Source organism: Paramormyrops kingsleyae, chromosome 12, assembly GCF_048594095.1.
Source record: "Paramormyrops kingsleyae isolate MSU_618 chromosome 12, PKINGS_0.4, whole genome shotgun sequence".
Taxonomy (NCBI): domain Eukaryota; kingdom Metazoa; phylum Chordata; class Actinopteri; order Osteoglossiformes; family Mormyridae; genus Paramormyrops; species Paramormyrops kingsleyae.
Window position 1 is genome coordinate 10,401,063 of NC_132808.1, and position 18,831 is coordinate 10,419,893.

Sequence of the window (18,831 nt, forward strand, 5' to 3'; positions counted from 1 at the left end):
TTTTCTTTTCCCGAAGGGCGAAACCGAAACCTGCTCCGTCTCCTCTCAAATCCTGCTCCGTCCCTCTTCAGGTCCTGCTCCGACGACTCTCCAACGTGTTCTCCCGCTCTCTCTTAGCCGCGCAGTTCCTTAACACGTCTCTAGTATTGGTCCATGTACATCCTATATGCAACCCATCAGCATGGATGAACAGGATTGGCCACTGTTATGTGTCCAAAACGCGGCAACTCTTGCCCTGGCATTCTGGGAAATGTAGTCCGTACAGAACACAGTAACAAAAACATGCAATTTCCTGTCTAACATTGTCACAGGTCCTTACAGTTATTTCAGATAGGTGAAGTTAGGGCACTGTGTAAACAAGGTGATCTTCACAGCAGAGGGTCGAAGATGGACCTTGTGCTGCGCCGTCGGGACAAGTTGTCCAGTCGGGCAACTTATGGCAGAGTCTTCAGTCAAGTTTGTGAAGCTTGTGAACTATTTATAGTTGTGAACTATAAATTATACAGTAAACTGTTTAGCTTTACTTTAAAGACTGCCGATTAAAAAAAAAACAACAACATTGATTCATACATGTTTTATAACTGCCTTTTATAGCAACTTAAGTCTGATAATTATGTAAAACTTTTGGAATTTACAAAGTTTCAATAAACTTGGATTGTTAAATTCTCAACACTATTTTGCAAGTTCGATTAACATAGGTACAGAGGTTTAGTCAACTTTGCTTGAGGAGTCAAATTAAATTTAAATAAACCTGCCTTGTTTGGGTGACATTTTAAGAGTTAATGTTTTCATTAATTTTTTCAAATAGCAAAATTCAACTGTAATATTTCAAGTTGCCTTGTTTAGAGTACTAAAAAACTTATATTACCATTAGAACCCACAGAAAAAAGTGTCACAAGGGTGTAGCTGGTTTGACCTAAAATTTTCATGTAGGATTGATGTATTATTTTCTGTAATGTGTTCAACTTCAGTTTTTTAGCTGCCCCATTTTAATATGCGCACAAGAAGTCATGAGGATCAGAAGAGCCATCCCAGATTTACCCACCGTCATGAGAATGACTTGACAGACCTTACAGCTGTTTCTTGTTTTATATTGAAGCTTTTCTGGTTCAGTTCTGACTGATCTTGGAGATTAGAGAGCTGTGGTCATGGTGGGTTTTTTTCCTGATCTGTGGTTTTATAGCATGTTGACGTCAAGTCAGAGAAAAGACTCTAAGAGATGTACTGGATGTGTCTCCAGAGTGGTATATAATTTAATGTTGTAGCAGTGCGTTTGATTGCGGGTCCTGCCCTTGGATGATTAACATATGCAGAAAGGTGTCAGGACAGTTGTTATACCCTTTTCTGTGCAGCTCCTGGTACCACCCACTCCACTGTAGACCAATGGTGCTGGATGTATATTTGCATAGCTGTTTTTGCATAGTACTGTTTTTGACTTAATAGATTTTTTTTTTCTTAATCCACCGTGAATAGAGCAAGAGAACAAAAACCACAGAAATGGCTTAATGTGTGCTTGCCAGTGACTAGGTGAGATGGAGTAACCTCTATGGTTTAGAGAAAGCATCAGAATATGCTATGAAAAATGAACTACTTTGCTTCTATTCTCAGCCTAGACTGTCTAGGAAATGCATTCAGACCATATATACCGCTACAATTGATATATTGAATGTGCTGCAAAGCATAATAATAAGATTTCTTTGGGGATGCATATAAATATGCATATACAGTACAAACTACACTACTCAGACCAATTAGCATACATCAACCCAGAAGAACTAACAATAAAATGTGGTACAGACTAATATCAGTGCCATAACATCCTCGCTCGTGGTGGGTTTCTAAAATTAAGCTTAATGAAAATCTGAAGATTAAATGAGCAAAGTGATTTGATTTGTTCTTCCATCCCAAGTTGTGGTCTAAAGACAAAAGGTACTGTTTCTGGCCACTGTATCTTGTTTATAGCTATTTATGCAAGGATGCAACAATGCGTTGTAATGAAGTGGACTGTTGCAGTAAACTGGCTTTATTTAGTTATTTATTGGGTTATTTAGTTGTTTCAAATCATATTCGTTAGTTGAGCATGAGCAGTTTTATTGGTTTTAATTGTAAAAATCTAATGTATTAGATTGACTACTTTAAGTTGAACTAACTTGAAAAAATTATATTAACCAAACTTGAAAAAAGTTTTTAAAAATGAAGTAATATTTTAAGTTGATCCAATGTTTCTTTTTTAGCCTGTAGGTTCTAATGGTAATATAAGTTTTTTAGTACTCTGAACAAGGCAACTTGAAATATTACAGTTGAATCTTGCTATATAAAAAAAGTTAATGAAAACATTAACTCTTAAAATGTCACCTAAACAAGGCAAGTTTATTTAAATTTGTTGAACTTTTGTAACTGAGTTGACTTAACTCAAAAATGTATTGCAGCATGTTGCCTTGAATTTTTGAGTTGGCTGAACATTTTTTTTTTTACAGTGGGGCACTGAGTTATATTCATACAGCATATGCTGTGAATTAATGTTCATGGTGTTTAGATTTAACCTTTTAGATTTTTGAGTTAAATATTCAGATCGTTTAAACGTATACTTTATTGCATTTGTTTTAATGTAATGGTACTAAGGTATTTATGTATTCATGTTTACTACATTATTGCCCCCCCTGAATTATGGATGAAGGAGAGTAATGTATAAGAAAAATATGGAAGTACTGTGTCTCAGCCCACATTTATTGGACATTGTAAATAAGGATTTTAACATTCAGTTCTGATTCAGTCCCGTGAAATTGAAAGTAAACTACAACAATATATAACAGTAACACTTTAATCTGTGTTTGTACTGTACAGTGTACTGTACTTGATCATATGTCCTAATGTAGCAAGTTAATGTAATGGAGTGATTGAGGCTATTTATCATAATCGATTGGCAGCATAAGTTTTTGGTTTGTTTAAAAGTGCTGCACCGGTACGAGTGTGTATATATGTATCATTCTGGTGGGGAGCAAATTTACAGAATTCAAAGGGAAGCTTTACAAATTAGGTTAAAGTTCTTAATTGAGAACCTCAGACGTATAAAATACAGAAAGGGAAAAGAACTCAGGGTAGCCCCTCATAATCAGAGTACATCTGATTACAGAGTAAATCTGTAAGTACAGTGAAGGAACTGACCAAAGGCTGGGCTAGTTGTATATGGTGTGATGAATACAATTACATGTTTGTTTAAGCCTTTAGCTAAGAAACACAATTCCACAGCACAGCTGATTTGATATATTTCATATTTTTTAATCATCCAATTGTTGGCTGCCTCAGTCTGTCTGTGGCTAAAGGGGCACGGATGCCCTCCCCAGCTTCCAGATGTCTCTGTATGGTATCTATTGGTGTCTGTTGGTATCATGGTCTCAGAGAACAACAGCAGCAGAAAATGACAGGCACAATTGGCCAAAGCTGCCTACCTGTGTAGGTGGGGGGTCACTCATGTGTGGGTGACACACAGATATCTAGTAATCATGGAAACATCCTACAGCAGTTCAATGGTGACACTTGGAAATATTTTATTGGGATTACTAAGAGCAAATTTGTATATACATGCATCTGCTTATCAATATAATGTAGTTTGGACTGATGAGGGTGCAGCCCAGTTCCGATGTAGCCAGCAACCATGGTGTTAAGGCTCTAGTCAGGTGAGATCTCAGTAACAGGGGTAGCCCGAATTCTCAGTTTTGTGTGTGCTGTACACACTGCTCCCTTGTCCAGGATCATGATCTCGGTGGGCTGGAAGGACGTGCTGGGCCATGTTCCTGCATGTCTGTTCTGCTGACGTGCGAGGTGACATCAACACGCAGCCGCTGGGAGAAGCTCCATCCTCTGGAAAGTTGCCACCCACAAGGCAGAGGAAGAGGAGGACAGGGAACCCTGAAAGGAATGGAATCAGTGAGAGATAGAGAAAGTGTGAGAACAGAATCATTTATGCGTGAATGAGGCATTAGTCCAACAATGTACTGCTGTGCAGGAAAAATAACAGCTAACAGATCGACTGTCCTGATATCTGAGTGACAGACTGTGAGTGTGTGTGACTGAAGGCACTTTGTTAAAAAGCAGAAAGCACCACTGTACAAAGTCAGCAGTGTGACAGCACATGTACACAATGTGTGTGTATTAGAGGATTGTTTTGGCAGCTACAACACAAAGTGCCGACACATGTATATCTTTATGGTACTGTATAGGTGAGAGGAAAGGCGATGGTTGTGTGACAGACAGCATCCATCAGTGTGTGCTTATAGCTATGGGCAGATTACATGGAAAAGGTAAAACAGCATGTTCTGGGAGCCCAGGACAACAGCAGCACAGGGAACCAAAAACTTTCTGTGACTTTCTGTGAACAGTATTCATTTTAGAAAATGGGGGTGGGGGGGGTAAATGAGGTTACATACTGGGCAGGCTGTTGGAGGCAGATGGGTTTCTCTCCTGGGTGGCCATCGGAGACTAACGCGGTGAAGCGTACTGTATGATGTGGGGGAGCGCAGGCACTACGCAGCAGCTGAAGGTGTCGTTGGCTGCGATCATGTCCTGTGCATGATACCAGCTCCCTGTCTCCGCATCGTAACACTCCACCTTCTTATTGACTCCAAGCCCATCATACCCACCCAACACGAACAGCTGGTCATCCACTACTGCGATGCCAAAGTAGCTTCGTATCGTGGACATGGGGGCCACCGTATGCCAGCTGTTCGTGGTTGGGTCATATGCCTCCACACTACGCAGGTACTGAGACCTGTCGGTACCGCCCACCTGTTAGACATCAAAGGTAAATGATCATTCAGATACCAGAGGGATGGGCAAATATCAACTTTCCCAAAGTCATGAACTCTTAAGGAATTGTATCCCTAAGAAAGCAGGTGCCTTAGAACCTCCCATTGTCTATATATGACACAAGCTTATAACTCAATTGTGTTATATACACGTCGACTTAACTGCAGTGAAAAGAGGGATTTGGGCAGTGGAAAACCTGAACAATTCAGTGAAGACTTTGTGCCATCAAAAAAGATGCTTACATATTTTGCTATTATAATAGTTACTATATAAAAACACTTGCAGTTAAATAGACACTGAAAAACAACGACCTGACCAATTATGCCTGTGACTACAGAATATAACTAATCAGAAATCTTAGCTTTATTATGCAACCTTGTAGCAGAAACCACCTCCCCCCCCCCATGCAGTTTATAACCCAGAAATGACTGAAGGAAGGCTAAAGTGGGTGGCATATATTTTTTATGTGTATTCAGATAAGCCTTTGCAGCAGGTTATTTCTGGTACTGAACCTTTTTTTTGGTTTATGCGCAGCACAATCCATGACACAGTAGCAAACACAAAAAAACAATGTGAGTCTCACTGTTACGACCCTGTCTAGGGGTTAGGGTGTAACAGAGGAAGGGAATGGGGAAAGGGGAACGAGGGGAACACAGGGTGTGGTGTACAAGGGAACACGCGTGGACAAAGGGGATATTTTTATGGTTTTTTATATTTTATTCACGCAAGACAGACACAGAACAAATGGTTTAGTGCAGAAAGACTCAGGAGTGATTATCGCCAAAATAAGAAACAAAAACCCACTTGTCCAACACAACCCAATTCTAGCTTGACTAAGTGTAAAACCAAACAACAAGTGATACTCCTAACTCCCTATCCAAAAACAGTCACAAAAACTTCCAAACAAAACCGGCAATCACTCACTAAGCACCAAACAAGCACACAAAACATACACACAGTAAAGCGTCAAAATGAGAGGGGCGCGCGAAGACGTAAACCAAAAGCAAGCACAAGATCGATAACCAGAAAATCAAGCAGACCGGGCGAAAGTACAGAAAGGGGTAAGGCTAAGAATCGGTAGTCAAGGAAATCAAAAGTCATACACAAATAATCAAACCAAATAAAGCAATCCAACAAATAATCAGGCAATGAGCTAAGCTCTCGAAGGGTGTCCTGGACCGGCTCTTATCCTCCTCCGGACGGAAATGACGAAGGCCAAACAGGAACGAAGGCGGGGTCCGGAGGTGGAGGCGGGGCCAGGACAGGTCGAGCGGGCATGGTCGTGGGCGGAGTTCGAACGTGGAGGCGGGGTAAAAACAGCAGCACGTAACACTCACAAGTAAAATATGAGACGACACCTTTGGTTCAAGGTACAAGAAAGGAGTCACTCACCGCATAGATTCTCCCCTTGTAGGCAACGACTCCATGGCCATATCGGGGAGAGCTCATTGGGGCGATTGTGGCCCATTCCCCTGTGAGTGGGTCATAACACTCCACAGCAGAAACAGGCTCAGCTCCAGTGAAGCCCCCACAGACATAAATCTAGGAAAACCAGTTTAAACATGAAAACGTATGCAGTTTATGATTGGGCATGGAGATCTAGAAAGAATAAATGCACATTTTGCTAAAGCATATTGAACCCATCACATCTTCCATAAAAGTTTATTTAGAACTGGGTTGTGATGAACCTGGAGCTTGTGCCCAAAAGCACAAGGCAGGAGGTAGGGGATTTACAGATCAAGTTCATCGTGACTCAAACATAAAAGTATGTGCTATGGATAGTGTAGGACAGGGTTCCCCAGTTCTGGTCCTGAAGGGCCAGAGTCCAACGCAGCTTGCAGATTTCCATTCTCAGGCACACCTTAATCAGTTAGATACCAGGCTTAGTAGGTGTGTTTGAACAGGGAAATCTGCTAATTGTTTTGGATTCTGGCCCACCAGGACCAGAATTGGGGAAACCTGGTGTCGGAACACCAGTTCATCTATCTCACAGGTTTTGGGCTGTGGGTTGAACTGCACAAACACAGAGCCAGAGAACACAGTGATACCCAATGTGTCACTAATGCTGACCAGTAATGCGAGGTCATTTATGTTTCGTCCAAACACATTAGGTTACTGAACTTAGTAATTAAGGATTAAAATCAGTAATTTGAAGAGAATAAGAGCTGCTGAATCTGAGGGTAAACACAGTCAGATGCCCTCACATTAACCTACCTTGCCATTCAGGGTGGTGGCACCTGCACAGTTTCTGCGCTCCTGCATGGGCCGGATAAGCGTCCATTCGTTCGTTGCTGGGTTATAGCGCTCAGCTGAGTTGAGGCGCATAAAGTCATCACGGCCGCCCATGGCGTATATGTAGCCATCGACCACGGTCACACTAGGGTAGCAGCGGCAGGAGTGCATCGGGGCCACCTGCTGCCACGCCCGTGTGATGGTGTTGAACCTGTGTACGGTATTGACGGCATGTGTGCCGTCATAACCCCCGATGCAGTACACATATCCGTTTACATAAACGGTGCCATGGCAGGAGTTCGGCTCGTCATCCTCCTGCGTGACATCCACCCAGCGGTCAGCTCTGGTGTCGTACGCATTGATCCGGTTGAGTCTGTGTCGACTCCAACCACCAACCGCCAGCAACATCTCAGACGGAAGGCGTGGGCGGATCAAAGGATTTGCAAAGTCGGAACATGCAGGTCCATCATCGAGGTCATACATGGTCTTCAGTACGTCCTCAATGATGGGCCTGCATGCCACATTTGCCTTGACGAAATGATTTTTCTTTATGGTCCTCATAAAGAATTCGGGATCCATGCGAGCCATCCGAACCTACACAGGAAACAAGAGCGAGAGAATGTCCATGAGTTCTTTGATGCTTTTTATATATCGCTGGAAAAGAGCAACTCTTACCATAAAAGATCAAACAGTATGTCCAGATTTTAATTTCTCATTTCCATAATGCTTCAGCTGAAGCCAGTTACTTGAAAAATCTCAGATATTTCAGTTAACACTAGTTTAATGTAAGACATTTGAGTGTTATCCATCCATCCATTTTGTGCCGCTTATCCGGGGTCGGGTTGTGGGGGCAGCAGTCTAAGCAGGGATGCCAAGAGATTCAATCTCTCCAGGATATGCCCAAAACACCTTCCCAGGGAGCTGTCCAGGAGGCATCCTGGATAGATGCCTGAACCACCTCAACTGGCTCTTTTCCATGCAGAGAAGCAGTGGCTCTACTTTGAGCCCCTCCCGAATGTCCAAGTTCCTCATCCTACCTCTAAGGCTGAACCCAGACCCCCCGCAGAGGAAACTAATTTTTGCCGCTTGTATCCGAGATCTCATTCATTCGGTCACTACCATGACCACAGGTCAGGGTAGGAACATAAATTGACAGGTAAATTGAAAGCTTTGCCTTCCAGCTCAGCTCCCTCTTTACCACAATAGAGCACTGCAGCGTCCACATTACTGCCAAAGCTGCATCAATCCGTCTGTCAATCTCCTGCTCCCTTCCCTTAACTCATAAACAAGACCCTGAGATACTTAAACTTATCCGCCTGAGGCAACAACTCATTCCCCAACAGGAGAGGGCAATCCACCCTTTTCCAGTCGAGAACAATAGCCTCAGACTAGTGCCTGGTCCACACGTACACGAGTATTTTTTTAACGGTGTTTTTCCCCCTCCCTTTTAAAAAACATCCCCGTCCACACAAACATTGTCTTCTAAAATATTTCCGTCCACATGAAACCGCTAAAATGCGCCGTCAAGAGCATGCCAAACCAACAGGCGGCATTATAACTAACCGTACTGCCATGTTAGCCAATCAGAAGCCTAATTGCCAGTCCTGTTAAGTTGAAAACCATGGCGCACATTCCGACGCCTGTGTTGATCAATATAATGCGAGAGTGACTCAACATTTATCTGTACACATATAAGAAGTCCTGTCAGCAAGGTTAGCACAAGCACTATTTCGGCTAAGTCCGCCATTGCTCAAACTCGCCTAATGTATACAGCAAACAGCACACGCTCTGACATTAAACAAAGTGGACAACGGCGCACAATCTGACGTTTCAAGCCAAAAATTCTGTTTTCCCTGTCTACATGTCGACGCTGAACACGCAGTTTCTTAAAATCTTCACCCTGGGTGGAGTTTTGCAAAAGCTCCATTTTCAGTGACCTAAAACGCCGTTTACGTGTGGACAAAAGCCCAAGACATATAGAAAAAGGTACGTTTAAAAAAATACCCGTATACGTGTGGACAAGGCATAGGAGGTGCTGATCCTCATCACAGCCACCTCACACTCAGCTGCAAACTGGCCCACTACATCCTGCAGGTCACACACAACCCAAGAATGCCAACATGACTATGTCATCGACAAAAAGCAAAGATGCCATCCTGAGGCCCCGGAACTGGACCCCCGCTGCCACTTGGCTATGCCTAGAAATTCTGTCCATAAACCTTATGAACAGAACTGGTGACATAGGGCAGCTCTGGCAGAGTCCAACACCCACCAGGAACGAGTCTGACTTATGGCTGGCAATGCAAACTAAATTGATAATGGGTCTGCACGCCACATTGGCCTTCACTAGGTCATTGTTTTTCACGGTCTTAATGCAATAATCTGTATTCATGCGAACCATCCGCACCTACACAGTAACCCAGAACGAGGGAAATCCCATGAGTTCCTTCATGCTTTTTTGTGTCTCTCTGGAAAAAAGCAACCATTAGCATAAAGAATGTAACAGCAAGTCCTATTTTTTTTCATTTTCATAATGCTGTAACCGAAGCCGTTTACATTTACACTGAAAGTCTCAGATATGTTATGGATGCGGGGCATGGTGCAGGGAGGGAAAAGAATGTGATGATCCACTGGGCAACTCCATGACAAAAGGGGCTTATTAACAAAACTGATCACCGAGGGGAAAACCACAAAATAAAAGGGACCACGAGGGGTGAGAACTAAACATGAGGAGAAAAAAAACAACCAAACAATAAACTACCATAAAAAGGAAAAGGTCAACACCAGGAAGAGAACTAGGAGAAAGGGCAGCATAAACCACAGAGTAACAAAGCACAATTACGGTACTAACTAACGAACAGAGCAAACACAGGCACGTAAGTACAAACAAGTAACCGGCTAACGAGAGGGCGGGTGTGACACGAGACAATTACCTAATCAGCACAGTAGAAAGAAATAGGCAACAGGAGGAGGAACATAACTAACAATTAACAAGCAGAGAAACTAGGGAACTTTAACAAATACCAAAACTCTGAAACATTACTACATACTGGGAATTAAATACTAAGGTTATGATGCAGACCACAAGCAGAGGGAACCAATGACTGAAAAAACAAAATAGAACACAACAAACAGAAAACCAATAAATTATAGTGAATTAATAAAGTTACTCCAAGGCCAACTTTGAACCCATGACTAGAGGATACCCATCTCAGAGCCACATGCTCAACCCAACAAGGTAAGCAGCAGTCCAAGTAGCAGCAGAAACACACAAGGTTTTTCAGGGAAGAAGTGACCAAATTGGATGGCTACTGACTCTGGCTGGCCAAATGGGGAAAAGACACAAAGGGCAGGATCAGATGGGCACTGACCCTGACATATGTCAATTAACACTTGTTTAATGTAAGACATTTGAGTGTGTTGTGTTCATTTGTTTTTAGACTATACTCTAAGTTGCAATACTTGCAGGCCTAGATTGTAGACCTATGGGACATGCAGGTTTAGTCTCTAGCTACTGAATTAAAGACTTCGCTGAATTAGTGTTCTATTCTTATGTGAGAATGATGTGTAATTATAGTCACCTTGGGCAACAGCACTGAAATGTGGGCCTTTCGGTTGGCAGGCTCATGCATGATCCAGCGGAGGATAGCCTCAAAGACCACGTCCTCCTCTCTTACATTGAGCTCATCCTTTTCAATAATATGGGAGAGCTCATGTAAGGTAAGATCTGGGAACTCCTCTGAGGTGATGGCGACCTCCTTGAAGTTCCTCAGGATCAACTCGAAGGCAGACTTGTGCAGCTCACTGAGGCAGTAGACATCTGCAATTTTCAGAAGGCCAATGCAGTTCTCAGTGCAGAGCTGGTCACGCAGGAAGCCGCTGCAACGCTGCACGATGCCCAAGATGTTCAACTGATCAGCAGCTGCCAGGAGGCTCTCCACATTATCTACTGTGATGTGCACAGAGTACGTGTAGGCGTACTCGATTATCTGCCTCAACGTGTCTGGGGAAACGCCTGGGAATTTGTACTCGCGTTTTCCCAAAACATTCCAGCTACTGTTGAACAGAGCCCTGAAAAACAATCCAGATGTGACTCATTTAATACATTTAGGTTTTGCAGATAAAGTTACATAAGGGGTTTTTTTTTGCCTCCGATTGACGTGCTCCAAATTATTATTATAATATGTCAAAAGTTAAGGTGGTATACACTTAATAACTGCTGCTCGGTATTTATACTTTTCTTATTAACCCTGTACTGCATTAATATAACACAATAATGCATTCTGTTATCATATTATAGACTTATTGCCAGGTAGAAGTCACTGCTAAAGAGAGGAAACTCTGGCTTCTTCTTGTTTTGGCATCATTAGTATGTATGGGTCACAGCTACTTACTGGAAATAGGAACTACAGCCGCACAGAATTATTCTGTGGGCTTCGAACTTTACATTGTTGGCGACAAGGACCACGTCACACATCTGTCCCGCCAGCCGCAGCTTGTTGAACACTGGGAAAGCCAGGGACATCATTTCTCGCTCCATGTCGTATGCCATCATTTTTCAGAAATGTGGATGTCTGGTCTCTTTCTAATTTCAGTCGAAATGACCAGCATCAGACGTGTACAGGAATATATAGTGCGATACGTTCTATAACGCAAAAACTGCGCTTTTGCGTCACAGTGTTCAAATATACTAATAGGCTACGGAATTTGAACACTGTGACGCAAAAACTGCGCTTTTGCGTCAGTGTTCAAATATACGTATTTGTTTTTATGTTTATTTTTAAATCTATATTTGAGATTAAAAATTAAAAAAATAACATATTACTTGTACAAACAGTTGTACAAGATGAACAAGTGAAACGTTTTTAACAGCTGTTTTGGAAAATGTATACTGTGTTTATCTGAGAATTTAAGTTTTATTTTCTGTATTATGCACGAATAGCTAAATATCACGAATTCCCCAAATTCAAATACCAATACACCTAAAATTATTCTTAAATTAATCATTTAAATTGTCTTTCTGTCTTTTCTCCTCGGTTGCGTTTCTACACAGGAAAAACTAAAAGTACCCATCACATGTCTCAGCGGTGTTACGGAATCGTGTGTTGGTTACTATGCGTTGTGGGAAATTACACTGGGAAGGAAAACATTTCATTTGGTGTTCTATTGGGTTGAAGAATCAGTAGGGTGAAACTATATTTTTAAGCATAAAACTATATTTTTAAACATAACGCTTAACATACATGCCTATTAAAATACATATAATTCTATGTACATACATATTGTATTTTCCTTAGTCGTACCTAAGTTAGACATGCGGTATATAGGGACAATTTTTAATATCCGACCAATGGCGGGTTTTTTAAGACAACAGGTGAAGTACCCATTTTAAAATCACGCGTGTTTCATATAAGGTTATCGACATTTTTCCTTATTTCATTTATTTATCTATCACAACGTGTTTGAGACTGGAAGCTAATTGGGCTTAAGGTTGGGAGCGTGCGCTGATGCAGCGCGTTGCCGCTCCCACCACACAGCGAAACTCCTCGGGATTTTTTCAGTTACCTACAGTAATTGGAAAAGAGGATATGGACAGCAAATAGAGGAGGTAACGAACAGGCGTCGGATGGTCTGGGTCGCAGCGGTGAGACGGAAAGAGATAACTTTCAACATGATATCTCCCTTAATGCGTGTTTGCTCTCAGCATTTTCATAAAAGCAAGTAAGATGTTTTGTGTTTAGGTAGTATTACTGAATATGCATTTTTTGTCTTCTAAAGTTGGTATTTTCACATTGGTTAACCTACGCTAGCAAGCTATAGTCTCACTACGGAGGGTAGCAGATATGGGTTAATCTGTTCGTGTTAAACTAGCGTTACAGAGTGAATGCTTTTTAAAGACAAAAGTAAACAGCAAAGCTGTAATGACACGTTTATCAGTGCATGTATGTGTATATTCGCGTGCATGGATTATAAGCCACAATGCTGGATAAGGCGCTGTCACTGTGTGCTGTGCCCTGACAAACCAATGCCCAACTATAGTTTAAGTTTAGAAACATTTGCAAGTACGGTTTCTAACGTTTCACATGATGTCTGGAAGGATCTATATAAACTCATTGTATACCGAGCCTGTATTGTGCTTGCCACTTATATTTTATTTTAAATATGACCAATAATGTTATGTCCATGCAATGACATTTTTGTGGTGTTCTTGACTCTTTTCCTCTCTTAAACACCCAAATTACTAGTGTGTGTAACAATAGGAACTTTCATTTCATATCTTTTGCAACCCGGACCTGTATTGCTGTTCCATTTAGAGCGAGAGAGTCCGGCTGTATGTTAGTAGTAGTGTGCGTGCATGTGCCCGCCTTTAATAAAAATTGGTTACCTCGTTGGAGCTGTAGTCCGCTGTTCTCTTGGATAAAGAGGCAGAACATAACAGTGTGTTTTGGTAATGAAAATGTATTATTACTGATTACATAAAACATTACATCGTTGGGGAGAAAACAAACACTGAATATGAAATATTAAGTTTCTTAACCAAACGTGTTTACATCCGCGATACACTCAAATGTGACTGACAAAGACCGATACCGATTTCTATGCACTGTTGCCAACTCCTCAGCATGGAAAGTAGCTATTGGCTGTCTCAAAAGTCACTAAATGACACCATCGCCTGATTTATCTATGGAAGTAAATCTGTGTCATCACAATTTGAATTTCATATGCCACTGAAATTCTAACATTGAATATTGGAAATATGCATCGGAAATTCGACTGTCCGAATTCACATGCAAAAATACGAGTTATACATCCGGGATACCAAGGCTAAGCAATCGAATCTGTGGCTGCGTTCGATTTGGGCTTATGTCTGTCTGCAGCTGACGTGACAAGAGCATCTGGCTGCGGCTGCAGGGATGCAGTGTAAACTGACTGCAACCAAGTCGGACAGCTTCTACTCCTCATAGTGTGCGAGACCTGACTGCAATGGCCGCACTGTCAGAAGGGTGTAGATAAATCTATACAAATATCACCTGCATGCACATTACTTCTTTTCCAATAACCAACTCCTGATCCTATTGTGTATAGTGGCCCTGTGTGAAAAGATCAAATACATGTATTTCAAGGAATCAAAGTTTTTATTGTCGTGTACTGACAACATTTCAAACTGGATTTAAGGAAGCACTTCTTTACACAGCGTGTAGTCAGAGTATGGAATAGTCTTCCTGATAACGTAGTGCAAGCTGAATCCTTGGGTTCCTTTAAATCAGAGCTAGATAAGATTTTAACAACTCTGAGCTATTAGTTAAGTTCTCCCCAAGCGAGCTTGATGGGCCGAATGGCCCCCTCTCATTTGTATAGTTCTTATGTTCTTATGCAAGATGCAATTCTTACTTGAATGCCTTCTTCACAGACTGGACGATTAAACAATGCAGCGCAACATTACAGTAACTAACAATAAATAAACCACTAACTTACGTGTACTTTTAGAGCATTTATGTCATTTATTTAACCAGGTAAAATAACTGAAAAACAGTTATTACTGCTTTACGTGATATTCGGGAGAAATAGCAGATAACGCCTCGGAACTGCCTGTCCGAGCACTGCTGTTTTTCCAGCCTTCCTTTACCTGTCAGTCAGGTGTGAAGCCTCTGACCAATCAGAATCAGTAATTATTAAATTAACTACCTGGGAGGACTGAAAACAAGGCCTGGATTTGGAATCGAGGTCCAGATTTGAAGAACCTTGATCTAAACCCTTCTGGCAGTGCTGCCATTGCAGTCAGATCTCGCAAACTACGAGGAGTAGAAGTTGTCCGACTTGGCTGCAGTCAGTTTGTACTCCACCCCTGCAGCCGCCGGCAGATCTCGCTCCACGTCACATCAGCTGCCACTGTTGCCAACTCCTCAGCAAGGAAAGTAGCTGTTGACTAGGGATGGCACGGTTCATGAAAAAAAACCGAACCGTTCGGTTCGCTTGTCTCGGTTCGGAGCATGCATGCGTCGCACGGTTCGACGGTTCATGACATGCGCAATGTAGCCTCGTGCCCCGTATGTGACGTCAGTGTGTTTCCCTTTCGCGCGAAAGAATAGGCTATATGCACAGAGCGTTGTGACGTAGTTCCGGTAAAAGTTCAGCCAGCTAAGTAATTTCCGGTAGCCTTTCGTTTGCTGCGTTTAGCTCGTGTTTTCGGCGTTACCACCGTCTCTGAAGAAAACGTTTAAATTTCAGCCAACCAATAGCACAACATCTGAACACTGTTGTGCGCCTTTGTTGTGTGACTTTATTTAATGTGCGGTTAGGCACTTTGTTAAAGAAAATTAAGTTATCTGTGACAAAGCACTCCAGTCAGTGTCATGCCTCGATCGTCCGCTCTTTCCGTGTGCCACGCCCCCTCCTTAACCCTGTGTGGATTCCCCGTGTTTACCAGCTGTTCCTGATTGTTGTCAAATTTGTCATTACTCCATTGTATTTAGTCCGCGTTTCCGTTTCTTTCTCCAGTCCGGTCATTATATTGCAATTCTGCTTTACCGCTCGTCTGTGTTCCTTTTGCTCATTAAACCCAGCATTCCCCCGATCCTAGGTCTCCTCGCCTCTGCTTCCCCGGTCAGCGTTGTAACAGTGAGCCTGCTTCCATGCTGCAATGTGAACATTTGCCATGTTCCTAAAAATTCTGTTTATTGCAGTGTCTGACCACACAGACCTACAGGCTATTGCCAGATGATCATACTAGACATATCAACTGGACATATTTTGAACTATTACAGATTGATGTCTTGTACATACACAGAAACTGGATTTTATCGATTACTCAAGAACATTCAATATAATGAATACCAATTTTTTTCACGTTATATTTATATATATATATATATATTTATATATACAGGTCCTTCTCAAAAAATTAGCATATTGTGATAAAGTTCATTATTTTCTGTAATAGACTGATAAACATTAGACTTTCATATATGTTAGATTCATTACACATAACTGAAGTAGTTCAAGCCTTTTATTGTTTAAATATTGATGATTTTGGCATACAGCTCATGAAAACCCAAAATTCCTATCTCAAAAAATTAGCATATCATGAAAAGGTTCTCTAAACGAGCTATTAACCTAATCATCTGAATCAACTAATTAACTCTAAACACCTGCAAAAGATTCCTGAGGCTTTTAAAAACTCCCAGCCTGGTTCATTACTCAAAACCGCAATCATGGGTAAGACTGTCGACCTGACTGCTGTCCAGAAGGCCATCATTGACGCCGTCAAGCAAGAGGGTAAGACACAGAAAGAAATTGCTGAACGAATAGGCTGTTCCCAGAGTGCTGTATCAAGGCACCTCAGTGGGAAGTCTGTGGGAAGGGAAAAGTGTGGCAGAAAACGCTGCACAACGAGAAGAGGTGACCGGACCCTGAGGAAGATTATGGAGAAGGACCGATTCCAGACCTTGAGGGACCTGCGGAAGCAGTGGACTGAGTCTGGAGTAGAAACATCCAGAGCCACCGTGTACAGGCGTGTGCAGGAAATGGGCTACAGGTGCCGCATTCCCCCGGTCAAGCCACTTTTGAACCAGAAACAGCGGCAGAAGCGCCTAACCTGGGCTACAGAGAAGCAGCACTGGACTGTTGCTCAGTGGTCCAAAGGATGAAAGCAAATTTTGCATGTCATTCGGAAATCAAGGTGCCAGAGTCTGGAGGAAGACTGGGGAGAGGGAAATGCCAAAATGCCTGAAGTCCAGTGTCAAGTACCCACAGTCAGTGATGGTCTGGGGTGCCATGTCAGCTGCTGGTGTTGGTCCACTGCGTTTTATCAAGGGCAGGGTCAATGCAGCTAGCTATCAGGAGATTTTGGAGCACTTCATGCTTCCATCTGCTGAAAAGCTTTTATGGAGATGAAGATTTCATTTTTCAGCATGACCTGGCACCTGCTCACAGTGCCAAAACCACTGGTAAATGGTTTACTGACCATGGTATTACTGTGCTCAATTGGCCTGCCAACTCTCCTGACCTGAACCCCATAGAGAATCTGTGGGATATTGTGAAGAGAAAGTTGAGAGACGCAAGACCCAACACTCTGGATGAGCTTAAGGCCGCTATCGAAGCATCCTGGGCCTCCATAACACCTCAGCAGTGCCACAGGCTGATTGCCTCCATGTCACGCCGCATTGAAGCAGTCATTTCTGCAAAAGGATTCCCGACCAAGTATTGAGTGCATAACTGAACATAATTATTTGAAGGTTGACTTTTTTTGTATTAAAAACACTTTCCTTTTATTGGTCGGATGAAATATGCTAATTTTTTGAGATAGGAATTTTGGGTTTTCATGAGCTGTATGCCAAAATCATCAATATTAAAACAATAAAAGGCTTGCACTACTTCAGTTGTGTGTAATGAATCTAACATATATGAAAGTCTAATGTTTATCAGTCAATTACAGAAAATAATGAACTTTATCACAATATGCTAATTTTTTGAGAAGGACCTGTATAACGAACCGAATCAGGCTTAATCAAGATAGGTGATCTATCATTTTAACGATCCCCAATTAAATTAACCCCGTGGACCGGACAAATACAAAACGAATGATTAAACATTATATGCGTCTCTTTTTGTATGTTTTCTAAATAAGACCGCATGAACATACCCAACTGTAATAGCGATTAAAGCGATCTATTCTTTTAGCATTTATGTTAAGGCAAGACTTTTATTTTATTACTGTTCTGGGATTAATAATGTTTAATAATTTTAATAATGTGCTTTAAGTCAAGTCAAATTCAGTTTATGCATGATTACATGATATAGCTTTTTTAATACTGTATCCTAAATTGTGGATAATTAAGCTATATATCATATGCTGAAGTACATTTCTGGAGTGTTAAAGATTAAAAGAAAAAATAACAAGAACCGTACAGAACCGAAAACCGTGACCCTAAAACCGTGATACAAACCGAACCGTGGGTTTTGTGAACCGTGCCACCCCTACTGTTGACTGTCCCAAAAGTTGCTAGAAGTCGCTAAATGATGCCATCACCTCATTTGCATAATGTGCAATGTGCATGTAATTGTAATGGACACTGTAGCAGAGAGGAATAATGTCGTGGGAGATACAAAAAGTGGTTAAAAACCACCATAAATGCGTTTAGGACTACAAATAAACTTTATTCTGATTTTATATATATATATATATATATATATATACTGTATACACACTCACCTAAAGGATTATTAGGAACACCTGTTCAATTTCTCATTAATGCAATTATCTAATCAACCAATCACATGGCAGTTGCTTCAATGCATTTAGGGGTGTGGTCCTGGTCAAGACAATCTCCTGAACTCCAAACTGAATGTCAGAATGGGAAAGAAAGGTGATTTAAGCAATTTTGTGCGTGGCATGGTTGTTGGTACCAGACGGGCCGGTCTGTGTATTTCACAATCTGCTCAGTTACTGGGATTTTCACGCACAACCATTTCTAGGGTTTACAAAGAATGGTGTGCAAAGGGAAAAACATCCAGTATGCGGCAGTCCTGTGGGCGAAAATGCCTTGTTGATGCTAGAGGTCAGAGGAGAATGGGCCGACTGATTCAAGCTGATAGAAGAGCAACTTTGACTGAAATAACCACTCGTTACAACCGAGGTATGCAGCAAAGCATTTGTGAAGCCACAACACGTACAACCTTGAGGCGGATGGGCTACAACAGCAGAAGACCCCACCGGGTACCACTCATCTCCTCTACAAATAGGAAAAAGAGGCTACAATTTGCACGAGCTCACCAAAATTGGACAGTTGAAGA

The 18,831-nt window shown here is 41.8% G+C and overlaps 1 protein-coding gene across 2 annotated transcripts; it reads right to left on the reverse strand.

Annotated features, from left to right (window-relative positions):
• Positions 1 to 3,523: 3,523 nt before the first annotated feature.
• Positions 3,524 to 11,681, reverse strand: LOC140593623 (kelch-like protein 10). 2 transcript variants are annotated; one of them, XM_072718656.1, is made up of 6 exons: positions 11,433 to 11,680; positions 10,620 to 11,109; positions 7,021 to 7,632; positions 6,199 to 6,348; positions 4,428 to 4,785; positions 3,524 to 3,909 (listed from the first exon to the last, which is right to left on the reverse strand). In XM_072718656.1, the coding sequence occupies exons 1-5, from the start codon at positions 11,591 to 11,593 to the stop codon at positions 4,480 to 4,482; spliced, it is 1,719 nt and encodes a 572-aa protein (XP_072574757.1). In that variant the 5' UTR covers positions 11,594 to 11,680; the 3' UTR covers positions 3,524 to 3,909; positions 4,428 to 4,479. The 2 variants fall into 2 exon arrangements, with proteins under 2 accessions (XP_072574757.1, XP_072574758.1); XM_072718657.1 differs by lacking the exon at positions 4,428 to 4,785 and having other exon boundaries at positions 11,433 to 11,681.
• Between the last annotated feature and the right edge of the window lie 7,150 nt (positions 11,682 to 18,831).